The 14145-nt window shown below is 43.1% G+C and overlaps 1 protein-coding gene and 1 long non-coding RNA gene across 2 annotated transcripts; one reads left to right on the top strand and one right to left on the bottom strand.

The window, feature by feature from the left end:
• The first annotated feature begins 104 nt into the window (after window positions 1–104).
• LOC112877373 lies at window positions 105–1526 on the top strand. The gene is made up of 2 exons (XR_003225473.1): window positions 105–172; window positions 319–1526. It is a non-coding gene; the product is annotated as an uncharacterized LOC112877373 (long non-coding RNA).
• A 1360-nt stretch (window positions 1527–2886) lies between these two features.
• LOC112877451 (WD40 repeat-containing protein HOS15-like) lies at window positions 2887–6968 on the bottom strand. Its single transcript, XM_025941763.1, has 4 exons — window positions 6816–6968; window positions 5814–5927; window positions 4211–4344; window positions 2887–4123 (listed from the first exon to the last, which is right to left on the bottom strand). Exons 2-4 carry the CDS (start codon window positions 5887–5889, stop codon window positions 3506–3508), a joined length of 828 nt encoding a protein of 275 aa, XP_025797548.1. The 5' UTR covers window positions 5890–5927; window positions 6816–6968; the 3' UTR covers window positions 2887–3505.
• Between the last annotated feature and the right edge of the window lie 7177 nt (window positions 6969–14145).

The raw sequence follows: 14145 nt of genomic DNA, 5'->3' as shown, positions 1-14145 counted from the left end.
GGGACCCAGTCGAGTGGCATCTAGTTCTTCAGTTCCACAATCACCCTTGCATGTTTCTATTTTTTTTAAAAAAAAATTGCTAAGGAAACCGCTTTTCCGGCTTGAATAGGAGGGAACACACAGATCGGTTTCGCCGACTGTTGCAAGTGCTGCCTGCCATCATGTTATTTAGGTATGGAGTAGTTCTCAAATCATGAGCTCTACTCAATCTGTGGTCCAGCTCAGCTGTTTGTATTTGACCTGTGCTCTCAAACTTTTTTTTTTTGTGGGGGTCCAATAATCTCAACATGATCATAATGGGAGATCCTGCTTGTGCAGCTATTCCTTTCGTAATGGAGACGGCAATACATCGGCAAGTTTTCAACGTGATTAGACGGCTATAAGCCATGCAACAATGTTAGAAATGGCCAATCAGGAACACGCACAGTTTGGCCTGCCTGTTGCTGCAACTAACAAGTCATCAACTGGTGTCACTTCACTATGGATGAGGTTGCCTTCGGTCCTGTACTTGCAGCAACCTGAGCTCAAGGACAGTTATTGTTTTGACCTTATCCCTCCCGCTTCAAGCTGAATGCGACAGTAAGAAATCCTATTCGCACTGTTACTCCTTTCTTGAGACTCTGATCGGAGCGACGACAACTTCCTGAAGAAGTTTCTAACCTGCTGCTTTACTTGAGAATCAGACGTCTGCCATGTGATAAATGAGCAGGACTCTTCCTAATTCTCACAAGTGAGTGAGATTAGTTCAACTTGTCCAAAAGGCAACCATACTTTTGTATTGTGATGAGTTCCTGGTGATGGCGACCCTTGTCTGCCACTTTGCATGCTTCTAGTACCGGAGCAATGGCCCATGGAAACCACGAGAGGGCAAACTACTTTTCAAGCAAGAGCATACCTGGCCGCTGCAGGAACTCCTGATGTTATGTTCACTCAGGGAAAGGGTCCTAGTAAAAGCCTCTGAAAATCTTTTATATATCAAGTGCATGCAGACATGTTTCCATGTTGATTCCTTGGACCTTGTATGTTTGGCCACGATGGCAACCATGGGGGCTGTATGCTGTCTAGAAGCCAAAAGAGAAGGGCTGACCGTGACATGTAGCCGCAACGAGCAGAATTAGGGACGGTCTCATGAAGTGCAAGAATATTGGGAACTTGATGACACTTTACTGAAAATCAAACTTGTGTGTCCGGATCGGGCACGTCTCTCTTGTTTGTCCTCTCATCTCATGAATGTTCGCCAATCGCGTTGCGACAAAGACGGGTCCTCAAGAGCTGCATCTGCCGACGAGCATTGAACAAGAACTTTCAGTAGTAGTAGTGGTAGTTACTTTGTTACTTTGTTAAAGCATCTGACAAGTAACAAGACTTGATCCTGACTGAACGCACATGGTGAAAATCAGGTGCTTGTTTTGTGGATTGGATAGGAGTTGTGCATGGTGTAGGAGATTCGTCTCGTCGATTATTTATCAGTAACTTGATTAGCCCAGGAAATGAGTTTGCTGGGACTCCTTGGCATCTTTCTAACTTTTTATCCTGTTTTGCTTTAACAAACACGTATCTTTCCTTTATTTCAGATGTCTTTGATAACCATTGCGGTACCATATGGTTCATGAACTAAAGATTTACTACACTTGGCAAATGGAAGTATTAGTGAAGAAGTTTGCGTTGATCCATGGAGCATGGCTGGTTTTGCAGAGAGCTTTTGTTTGTTGTAACATTTTTTTTAGCAAGCTTTGTTGTAACATTTACCTCTGAAAGTTAAATTTATATCAGGAATACTAAGTGTAGTTCAAGAATTGAATAAATCTTTGCTCTAGATTGCATTCAGCAACTTCGTAGCATAAAGAGTGTTCTCTTGTCCATCGCGCGTGAATTTTGAAAAGAGTTCCAGAGCCCACGAAAGTGTGTGATGAAAGTGAAACTGAATCATTCTGATGCGCTGCACTGTCAGAAGGAGACATTGAAAAAAAGGGAGAGAATCCAAGAGGGAAAAAAAGAGCATAGAAATGCAAAAGCTTGTCAATCTAGCTACTTTTTATCGGTATTAATAAAGTTATAAAAACGCAACAAACTATCAAGGGCACGCTGCCAATCTACTAGAGAAAGTAGCACAACTTTGTCGCGTTTCCATAACTGAAGGCATACACAACTTTGTTCTGAAATTGTGCAGTATCTACGTTTATGTCACAGGTACCTCATGAATCAACGAGAAGAATTAGACGAATAAACACTCCTGATCACGGTGGTGCCATTTAACATCTACAAGAAATAGGAGAAGTTTTGAATGTCGATCACAGGACTGCACATGAGCCTTCAGTTATGAACAATGCAATTGAAAGCTCTCAATTGCATTGGAATGTAAACAGATGCTTTCATATTCAACTGTTACCACGTGTGCAGAGAGTGCATTGGAATGGAGAAGCAGGGCTCTGACTAAGCTGCTGCTTTAGAGGGGAGGAGGGCAGTAACAAAGTGAAACGTGTTATGGACTGCATTACTGAGGCGCCGCCTCCCCTAGAAAAAGAAATCCGATGCATTCTCAAGGACTGAAACCAACAGAACAAACACCACGCCTGATCTTGACAAATTTGCCACCATGCATTGCACAGTTTTGGGGCTTTCATCTGTTCACTGCAAAAAATGACGCATCAGAATGTCACGAACTTCACTGATGAACATATTGAAAAGGGATGCCGACTGATGCGCCCATTGATCCAGTATGACGTCCTTTAACTACAAGCCACAGAACCAAAATAAAGCTACAAGCAAATTAAGCAGAAAAAACAGCTGCGTATTCCTTAGCATAGCCTGAACTTGTTAGCTGACAACAGCACGTTATCGGTACCTTGTACATAAGTTTTATTTACCATTTCACATGGCATGGGAAACAATGCAACAGATTATGTATTCTCTCAGTGTTACAAATGTAGCAAAAATCAATACACAATAGGTTATCCTAATGTTTGTCAAAGGATAACCTAACATGTCTATTTACTATAAAAGAGGAAAAAGTAATGATTTACAGAACCAGTGGGCTACCGCATGACCAGAGAGTCATCTATCTGAAACTAAGTAACCAACCATGTACGAGGCATTGCTGGTACAGAAATGCAACCAGTCAAATGAAATCTCCTTCCACCCCCCAAAAAAAAGCACAGCCTGGAACCATTTATGCCAACTGATCAGTCCGTACCAAATTCTGTGCATATTGTCAGTTCTCCTTTCACATGCTGACTATCACATATTCACATGAACAAGAACAAAGTCATCCATCCCAAGTATACAACAAGTTGTAAAACTTCCTGTACCAAAATGCTTGCTAGATGTCCTTTAGTATACTGTCAAACAAATGAATAACGACTCAGAAACTCAAAGGTATCAGTCATAAATTGCGATGTACTGATATTATTCTAAGCATCCTGTCAAATCTCCTTTAGTTTCACACGCTGAATCAGTAGTAGATTTCAGAGTCGAACTTCCGTCTCTTCGCTTCCTTGTCTAGCTATTAATGCTTCCATTTTCTGAGTCTAGGTTTCTTCCCTATCCACGAAAGCTGCTGCAACCCCTGTCCTGTAGTAGTCTCAGCAGAACCAGTCTTTTGTGTAGTCTCAGCAGATATGATGTTTTGTTCTTTGGAGTCCATCCTTTGTACCTTTGCATGCTTCATTGGTTGAGTTCTATGTATTTTAGCAGTCTCACCAGGATTGCTGTTCTGTGCAGCCTTCATTTTCCGCATAAGCTTCTTCCTATGCATTGTGGTAGCCTCAGCAGAACCAGTCTTTTGTCCAATTTCAGCAGACCTAATGTTCTGTTCTTTGGAGTCTATCCCTTGTGCCTTCCCATGCTTCATTGGATGATTTCTATGTATTGTAGCAGTCTCATCAGGACTGCTGTTCTGCACAGCTTTCGTTTCCCGCATAGGTTTCTTCCTATACACTGTGGTCGTCTCAGCAGAACACTGCGCTTTGTCAGTCTCAACAGAATCAATCCTCTGCTCTTTGTCATCCTTCACAGAATTGCACTCCGAACTTCTGGTAATTTTCTTTCTTAGCTCGTCTAAGTCATTGGTCATTAGGTCCAGAGTATCAAAAAAGTGGTGCTCGTCATTGCTACCAATCTCAGACTACAGACACAAATCGAAGAAAACATGTTATGGAGTTGCCAATAGATAATGCAGGGATCATCATGCAAACTAACTACTTTAGCTTACATTTGCTTCGAACTCGATGTACTGAAGACCTTTATGCACGATCCTGATCAGGGCACCTTGTGGAATCATTCCCTGGATGTTGCCTTTTCCAATGTCTGCCTCGTAAAAGAAATTGAATGCAGTATGCACGAATCCTGCAATTTCATATGGAACAAGTACAGCATTAGGTTACATCTTACAAATAATTTACATTCTTTAAGATATAAAAACCTAAACAACATAGCCAAAAGAAACCTATAGTACCAGAACCTAGACAGCTAAATATAAGATTACTGCAACTTTTTGTACAATGGCAAACAATGCAATTGGCTTTTATGTTTCATATTGAGCAAGCTAACAATAAACAATTAGATTGGTTCTAGTGATGTTTTTAGAGGCGCAGAATTATTTTGGAGGAGAAAACCTGACAACCTTATAAAGTCCACGAAACAATTAAGTATTGCAGAAATAATTCCACAACCCACTCAATGAAGCCAAGTAGTACAAATGAGGCCATGTTTTGTTGCTACATTAGATACTGTTCTTTTCCTTGATTCTAACCCACCAGGAGTCCCAACTCCCTCTTACCTAGCTTTTTGCAACATTTCTAATGGCGCATCAGATTGATCAAATTATAGGTCAAGAAAAGAATAATGCCTGCCAGGGGGGGGGGGTCCAATATTTAAAATTGTTATCTAAGCAAACACAGTGGCGTAAAAGAAGGAATGCTCCAACAAAGAAAGAAATGTCGTTTCTTCTTATATATTGATGCGCAGCTCTCCTGCGCGTTTGAGAAACAAAGAAAGAAATGTCGCCATTTATTCAATTATCCTGACAAGTTCGTATGTACAGTTCAAATTGGCTTCTCTTCATATGAAACAGATCAACATAGTTAACATCACTTTATTTTTCAATCCCAACTTATAAAGAATTCGATATGTGGTCAGTTAAGTGTATAAACAAACATGAATGAGCTATATAAATAACCAAATAACTTGTTAAATTGGTTCAAAGTCACCAAAGCAGTACACATTTTTATAATCACAGAACAAAAGTTATTGGTCAATTCTTTTGTCTTAACAAACCGTGAACAATGTTGTTCTATACTACCAAGCCAATAATGAGCAAAGTACAGTACTTGTTTTTTAACTTTGTGGAAAAACAACATGCTACTTCCTAGACCCTAAAAGAAAGAACTAGCTGTAAAAGGATGTACTACTGTTTCCTTAGAGCCAAAGCACAAGAAATGTTTCACAAAGGAGGCACCACCATAGTTTTAATTAAACTAGAAGCACTCTGCTGGTTCAGATTTATAAAGAAACCAGCATGCATGCTATTTGACGAAGCAAAACAAGACAATGAAATGACATGAGTCGTCTGATCAACATAAGAGAGGATTACATAAATCTGTTCCCCCTGTCTCCCTTAATGTACCTATTTATTTCTTTTGTTCTCTGACATAAAAGCCTCCAAAACTACCAAACTAAGCAAACCAATACTAATTTTAGCCAATATGTAGATCCCTAACAACACCATGATCAGTATTTACCCAAGAAAGAACTAACAAACAAGTAAAGCCAATATCTGACCAAGATGTGAGAGCACTGGACTCTGGTTGTCAAACCTGATTCCTGAAGGTATCTGTACACTGCAGCATTCAGCTCAGTTCCTGTGAGGGTCTCAGGCCCTTTTCTCTTCATTGGAGACCACCCTGAAGAAGCCAACCCTTTCTTGGAGTCTAGCAATAAAGTTACATAGACAAAGTCAGTCACCAAAGATTTGGCTCTAACCAAAACATTATGTCAACAAAACACGTTTTGCCAGTTCTGATAAAAATGTACAAAATTTTAAACAATCATTGGCTCTATCTGAGGATCTATGCTGGAGATTCAATGAAACCAGAAGAATCATAGGTTCCAAAATTTGCATTAACCTGCCTTAACAGAAGTTTAGCATTGCCAAAATTTGTTAATGGGTAACATTTGAGAGAATTTGACCAATAATTGGCCAGGCTAATTAAGCCGAACACTAATAGGAACAGAACTTTCCAAAAAAAATGTGGGAATCTGAACCTAACGAACAATATGAATGTACCTAATAATCGAGCAATGTTGCAAAATAAGAATCAACATCGAGGAGAGTTTGATCCAATTAATTACTTAGACATGTCTTAACTTCCAACTAGACTGAGCAAGCCAAAAGTGGAAGCGGTACTTGTGTTTCGGAGTTCAGTGTTTACACGAATTCTAAAGCTCTCAATCCTAACCGAAGTGAGAGGAGTTGAACAAAAGAAGATAAAAGGAATCAGGGGACAATTCAGCAACCCGATCAAGTACGGACATGATCAACCCGATTCAGCTATCGATTTTGCTCATGTACTACTAGCAAACCACGAGACCTCCGAACTGACTTGCTAAGGCACTAACCAAGAAAAGAACGCCCAAACAGCTAACAATTCCAGAACCCTAGGCAAGATTCCACCCACCCGCATTCATGCCACAAAAGCTGATCAAGAACATATGGCACGGCACGATGAATCCCAGCCCAAGCAAAAGGGCTCGCCGATCCAAAAAACATCCAAATGATGCGCAATGCCGACACGGGAGGACGGGGCTTGAGGCCAAACCTGAGACGTACGCCGTGGAGCCGGGGGTGCACGGCGGCGGGCAGAGGCCGCCGCAGAGGTCGTTGGACGCGATGCGCGCGAGCGCCCGCTGCGGCTGCGTCTGCGGCTCCGGCCGGCGGCGCGGAGATCGCCCGAGGGCGTGACCACCCTCGTGCGGCTCCGGCAGAGCGGCGGGGGCACGAAGCCGGCCTGCCCCTTCTCTTGGAGCGAGAGGGAGCGGCAGCGGCGCGGGGGGGTTGGGTTCTCGAGAAATCTTGGCGTTGCGGCGGTCTGGTCGGGGACGGACTCGAACTGCGAACCCAGCGGAGGTTTTATTTATAGGCACTGGCTGGTGGGACCACATAGATTGTGTGTGGGCCAGGGAATGCAAGGAACTGTCATGCCCAGATTATGAGAAATTAAAAAAAGAACATCGTTTAAATAAATTATTATAAACACAATTTTATATGTGGGATGTGAAATATGGAGCTATTATACACTTATATTATAATAACCAGTAAATATGTCCGTGTGTTGCTACGATCGAAGATTAATGCATATATTATTACTTGTTGCTTATTTTAAAATAGTAGAGTTAGATATTAGGATTCCGAATATATAGGATTTGGATTGACGATCAATAAATCATTACTTACCTTAAAAATATTAGAGATTAGTCTAGTTTTCATATCATGACTAGAATGAGAACCATACATATCTCGAATCTATATATCGAAAGAGATATTGATTATTATGATGAGTAAATTCAAAAACTTTGGTCTTAAGCGACTCGAAATGTCCTTTTATTTGCAGCTGATAAAATTAGCATTGCCTGGAATATAGGTACTTCTTCCCATTGTAATTACAATGCTTATTTCAAAACTAATACACGATTTTATGACACAATGTTGATGGCATTAATCCGTGTTAAAAAAATTCATACTATAATTATAACTTTTGTATGATATAAGTGAAATCATAACAAAGCAAAATACACTCTGTAAGAAACCGAGAGAGTATCAACGCATATGTTCTTTTAGTGTATATTCTCTCCATCCTAAAATAATTAAGTGTATTTTTGGCTTTGTTCTAAGTGAAGATGTTGTAACTTTGACCAGGCTTATAGAGAAGATAGTATCCATATTTATAATACCAAATCAGTATGTAATGAAAAATATATTTCATGGATGATACCTATTTTGGTATAATAATAATAATTATTTTTTTATAAACATGTATCAAATTGTCTTGGGTATCACACATTTTTAATCAAGGGAACCATCAATTGTGTTTTAGTAGCAATGGAATTTGGTAGCTCCATATCCACCACAACTTCTTTTGGTCAGGTTAATTTCTGTTTAAAATGAGGAAAACTGGATGGTTTTTAGTCACATCAAATATTACTAAATATAAAGTAATTATAAAACTAACTGCATAAGCCTGGGGCTTTATTTACGAGACGAATATATTAAGCCTAATTAATCTATTTAGCATATATTTATTGTAGCATCACATCGGCTAATCATGGACTAATTAGGTTTAATAGATTCGTCTCGTGAATAAGCCTAGAGGTTATGAAATTTATTTTATCATTAGTCCATATTTAATACTCTAATTAGCATCCAAACATCCGATGTAACGGGTTTAAAATAAATCCTAGAAGAACCAAATATCCCCTTAGTTTTAAGCCCAGTCGATGCTTTGTTTGGACAAAGTTGTATGTTGGACGGCTGAGCACAGCAAAGTACTAGTTACTGAATACTTCAGACACATAGCTGTGATGGCTCATGTAACGTTATCACTACTCTGATGTACTACTAGTAAATTTTATTATTCGAATTATTGTAGTAAATTTTATTTATTGTCCGTGAATATGAGTATTTTTAGATGTTCAGATCTAAGAGCAACTTCAAAAGCATAGGTATAATCCTAACTAAATTTAGAGCTTTAGAGGACTAAAAAAATAGAAAATGTCCTAAATGGTGCGGTAAATCAACAGACGATTTGGTCCATGGCGGATCTTTTCCTAACATCGGTCTTTTTCCCCCTCGTTCTGTCCGACGTCACCGCGACATCGCCTGGCGCCTGGACAACGCCGCGACCTTGACCTGGCGCCTGGAGCCTAGACACTGCCGTGACGTCATGCCTGGACGGTGGATGCGAGGGTGCAAGGACGTTGCCGCCGCGACATCGACGCCCGGGCGCAATGCACGTAGGGCCTCCGGCGCAACGGTAACCTTAGCCTAGACGTATGGAGTCAGATGATGAGTTTATTCAGTGGATGATGAGAATGATGGATTGTTGGATCACTAGGAGGTGCGGGATCTTGAGAATGTGACGCTGTTTCTTCATCATCATTCACTAGGAGGTCAGTGTAATATCCTGAATCCATAGCATTTGCTACAAAAAAGTTTATATATCATGTATGAACATTCAACAATTCGATAATTCAGCAAGTATTCTATAGGTGAAAATCATGTACCGATCATTCAATAATTCGACAATTCAGCAAGTATTCTACAAGGAAAAATCATATACTGGACATTCAACAATTCGATAATTCAGCAAGTATTCTATTGTGGAAAATCATGTACTGAACATTCAACAATTCATTTATAAATAGATCAGATACTCAGGCATTCAACAATTCAATGGTGCAAGTATCTCACCATTGCAGCCATCTTCCATGTCGAATTGCTCAGCATTGAGTAGATCCTCAGACATGTGGCCATTGAAGGTTGTTGGAGGAACCACCCAACGGCGCATCGATCCGACACCGGATTGATCCAACTCTCCCTCCTGATGATGTGCCTCCGGATCCCCCCTACCTAGCGCAAACTGAGAAAAGGGAAGAGTGGGAAGAGTACCGGTGGATCCATTCCACAAGCCAATTTCCGCAGTAGTCGTTGAGATGAGCGGAGCCAGTGCGAGGGCGGCAGGGCGCGGGAGCGGCGTTGATGCGAGGGGGAGGGAGCGGCGCGACGGCGCGAGTGCGGCAGGGCGTGGCAGCATGTATATGGCAAGACGAGCGGCGTTGGCGCTGGCGCGAGGGCACGAGTATGGTAGAGGAAGGCGCGTGGGACTAGAAATTGGTGTGGGAAAAGGAGTGCGCAAGAGGAGGGAGATGGCGAGGGGAGGGCGCTCGGCAAAAAAAGGCTAGCGGAGGGGAGAAGATGCCGAGCGAGATGCAGAGGAGAGAAAGAAGGAGAGGCTGTTGGATGGGATTTTCACTAATGTTTTTTTTCAAGTTTATCGTCAAATTAATTTACCTAGGCTCAAATTGATTTACCTACGCTCTTGGAGTGGAGTTGCTCTAAGGCCTTCCTTTTGTTCCGTGCTCTTTATCCCTTATTAATTATTATGGTCAAGGTTTTGATTCTCTATCAGTGCCAAATGGTGATAGTTTGTCACAAAACATGGACAATTATTCATGATTAATTGATTATCCCTGGAAATATGATCTCCCTGTCCTCCAACCAACTAGGTTGCACTTAAAATATTGCAACGGCCGGTATCTCCTATGCTTGGAGGTGGTGGTTACCATGGCCACGATACTTTTCTTGCCATGCTGTAGAAGGAATGAGCATGCAGAGAGATCACCAGAGAAGCTTTACCCGCATTGCAAAAAACACAACTTGTAACTACTTCTATATATGTATCTCATGATGTAGGGCGTATCTGAGCTAACGAAAAGTAAAGGTACGTACGAGACGTATCTAACCCCTTTACACAGGCGAAGCAACACATCGTCATTCACTTGTGATACTAATAAACAGGGCGAGAAACTGGAAACAAATTAAAGATTAACATTAAAATCAAACAACCATTATTATTATACTGTTAAAAATAAAAAGGAAAAAAATACAAGCTGCAGGAATGGAACAAGAACTAATTATCAGATGCATGGACACATGAACATAATTGAAGAAGGTGCACTGATAGATCTATAGTGTGTCTGGCGTTTAGATCAGAGTCCGAGGCCGAGGAGCAGCCTCCCCGCGAGGCGAAGGCCGCCGTCGAGCAGCTCCCGGCCTTCGAAGAGCATCCGGCCGGCGAGGTCGGCGCCCGCCTCGGGCGCGGGCGCCTGCGCCGGGGCCATCTCCATGCCGGCGGCCATGCTGGGAGGCATCGCCGTGACGAGCAGGCGGCGCGCGTCGGCGGCGGCTGCCAGGCAGCCGACGAGAAGCACGGCGAGGACGCAGGCCGTGGCGGCGAAGCTCCTCGACGAGGCAGCGGCGCCGGCCATGGCTTCGCTTTGCGTCGGTAGCCTTGCCTTGTTAATGGCTGGTGCTTGTGCAGTTGTGCAAATGCTGTGTCGCCGATGAATGCCAAGGTCTGGAACCCCTGCCCTGTATCTACCCGTATATATAGCCGGCCACGATCGGGCAGGCTCTTGCGAGGCTCGAGCCCGTTCTGTGTAGGTGCGTCGGTGCGGACAGGCGTCGAGGTCACCAGCTGCGCATCAGTTGGTGTGCGTGTGCGTGTGCCGTGCGACGCGGGCCAACGCGCGTTGGCTGGTTGACCGATCGATACGTGCACCGCACCACCAACTGGGTTCGGTCGTCGTCGTCACGTTACAAGTTGTAAATTAAAGGTTACACGGCGCGTGGGGGTTGTTTGATTCCGTTCCAGCCGGCCTTGATGCAGCATTATTTTTTGAGATTATAAGCCGTTTCAGCAAACAAATTTTTTTTCCCGATCGATTGCAATCATAAAGCATCGGCTCACACGCACAAGGAGCAGTCAAGTTTGATGTGAGTTTTATTTGTCGTTCAATTCATACCGTCGAAAAGCGACCAACCCTGAAGGACAGTTGGCTGGTCAAAATACAGCGTGTTTCTTTAATTTCAGTTGGTGCAGTGCACAATGAGCTCTTATCTCCGAAAACAAATTCAGTTGAAAAAACGGTTTCAAGAGGAGGAGCTCGTATCTCCCATTCTTCTTCTTACAAATGTTTCCTCTAAAATGTAGTAGTATCTATGAGGAAACTACTAGAGTCATTTGATGAAGCTCAGTACCGCTACAAAAGGCCCAAAAACCTTCAGATGCTCCATGGCCTCTCAGGGGCATCAGCACAAAACCCTCCTCCGGTTACGTAATTTTAGTTCCAGTGCCACGGAGCAGGTAAAACAAGACGGCATTGGAAGAGAAAGGCAAGGTTTCCGGACCGCAACCTGGTCACACGAGTAGTGTGGGAGTTCGATCCTTGCGGGCAGGTTCCAGGGGTGCTTGGTCGGCGCAATGGGGTCGACATCCCGTCGCTTCGCCGGCGGCTCGCCGTCGCCGAGCGCCGGATCCCGCCCAGGTTCCGCCATGGCGCGTACTAGCGAGTGATTGGGGTTTCTACACTTCAGGGTTCAGGCTGCCCTGAGGAAGGTGGACAGGCAGGATTTGAGAACCGGGCCGTTGCCCAGATGGGGGCGAGGCCTAGCTAGGTTTGATCCTGCGGGCCGGGCCGAATTCAGGCATTCAATCAGGAGCGTGCAGATGCCTGGGCAAGCTTCAGGCGTGTTACAAACAAATGACGTGGGAGTTCGATTTGAGCCTGAAGTTGATTGCTTAAGCCCATCATTATTGTTCCGCACCAGAAAAAGTTTGAAGAGTATTCAAATAAAGTAACAGCTATAAGTCATGATGGCTACAGTATGATTTAGTCTATATCTTATTTTAGAAAATGCTCATCTAAAGTGCATGGCAGGTCTGACGACATCATTAGTTGGCACTCCAAACTTTTTTTTATTGCAGCTGATCGTCCATGAACTTGAGCAGCATTCAGGGAAGATGATACACGAGCTAGCTGGTCTGATTGTGCAAGAAGAGATCTCCAACTAATTAGTAGTTTATTTCCATCGAACAGATGATGGCTCTGATTCCGATCTTCTTTGATACCTCCATGCGTAGTCAGCTAGTTACGGGGAGGGACTAGTTTCGAGCCTGTAGCGCCCTGTAGCGCGGAGCCGGAGGAGCTAGGAAAGGCAGCTCTACCTGCTCCTTCTGCTGTAGGCAAATGTAGCATAGAGCCGGAGTCTTTTTTTTCCCCCGTTGCTAGGGGGCACAGTGCCGATTCTGTAGCAGGGAGCCGGAGCACCTCTGGTTGGAGCTGTCCCAAAAAGGGCCTTCGTATCGATTCCACAATGCAGTTGGCATATAGCACATAGCACATAGGAGTATACGTTAGAACTTGACTGTAGAGTTGACTGCAGAAAACTTGCATATATGAAGGACTCATGGTTTCTCTACGCATGCGGGCACATGGCCACATGCCCCGATGCCATCTCATCACCGTCAGAGAATTCTTGGGGGACTGATGGCTACATGATGGTCAAGTAGTTTAACTCATGTGCACAGTGACTTATTAGTTGTGGACGGAGCAGCTGACTTTTGGCATGGCACACTCTCATTGCAAAATTGTATATTACGACCAGTAGACTTTTTTCAAAATAATGTATTATTTGTGCATCTTCGGAAGTTTCCTATAGTGTTTCATTCGTACTTTATGCCTTCCATCTTTTGATCAGAAGGGGATCTGAAATTAAGAAAAACTGTGATACATAGTATTCATCAAACGTCCGGGCAAACTTTTAAGTGAACCTGTGATACATTCAGCCATCTAACACTAACTGTAGTCAATATAACAAGCTCAGTGCTGCTGAAATTGTACGTAAAGCTTATTCCTCTGTTCCAAATTATTAGTTGCTTTAATTTTTCAAAATATATTATATTTAGATGCATAGAAAAGCTTATAAATTTGAAAAAAAATAAAAAATAACTAATAATTTGATACGGAGCGAGTAGCTACCAAGAAAAGCTGCTACAGTTAAGTCTGAAATTCGAAGGTAGGGCTCACGGCAGAGAGATACATATGGAACAAACATCACGGATTCAACCCGTATCCTACTGTCCTGTCACCGAGCGTTAAGGAAAACACCAAGAGTAAAGCGTAATATCTGCAGGAAGATATGCAGTGAGTGGCACGCACGAATGTTTACACTTCTGAGAAAAAGAAGAAGAAGCCGGTGATGTCAACTGAACTTGCTCTGATCTATAACTTTATCACCATACAATCCAATTCAACAGCCAGAGCTTATTACATCGGAGTTGAGCAAATGGCATTGGCTCAAACCAAGCGGCGGACATGTATCAAATCAACCACAACAACGGAACAGCAAACACGGCGGCGACAGCGTACGAGAGCAGTGGCAAAGGAAGAAGGGAAGAACTTGAGTAGGACACACTTGACTAGGGAAAAGAAATTAAAGAACGACACCGTTTGCCCCAGATCTCCTGTGGCATCAGGGTTTCTGCCCCCGCGCTTCACGATCCCTGGATGCCAGCAACCAGTTCACCGAGC

The sequence above is a fragment of the Panicum hallii genome, chromosome 9 (assembly GCF_002211085.1).
Source record: "Panicum hallii strain FIL2 chromosome 9, PHallii_v3.1, whole genome shotgun sequence".
Classification (NCBI taxonomy): Eukaryota; Viridiplantae; Streptophyta; class Magnoliopsida; order Poales; family Poaceae; genus Panicum; species Panicum hallii.
The sequence above is the reverse complement of the archived record's forward strand: the minus strand, read 5'-3'. Positions and strand labels throughout refer to the sequence as shown.

Excerpts from the sequence above, each read along its gene's own strand:
- LOC112877451 (XM_025941763.1), bottom strand. The coding sequence starts at position 5,889 with ATGAAGAGAAAAGGGCCTGAGACCCTCACAGGAACTGAGCTGAATGCT. Across the intron at positions 4,345-5,813 it reads CAGATACCTTCAGGAATCAG|GATTCGTGCATACTGCATTC; the intron begins GTTTGACAACCA and ends ATGAAATTGCAG. Across the intron at positions 4,124-4,210 it reads ACATCGAGTTCGAAGCAAAT|TCTGAGATTGGTAGCAATGA; the intron begins GTAAGCTAAAGT and ends TTGTGTCTGTAG.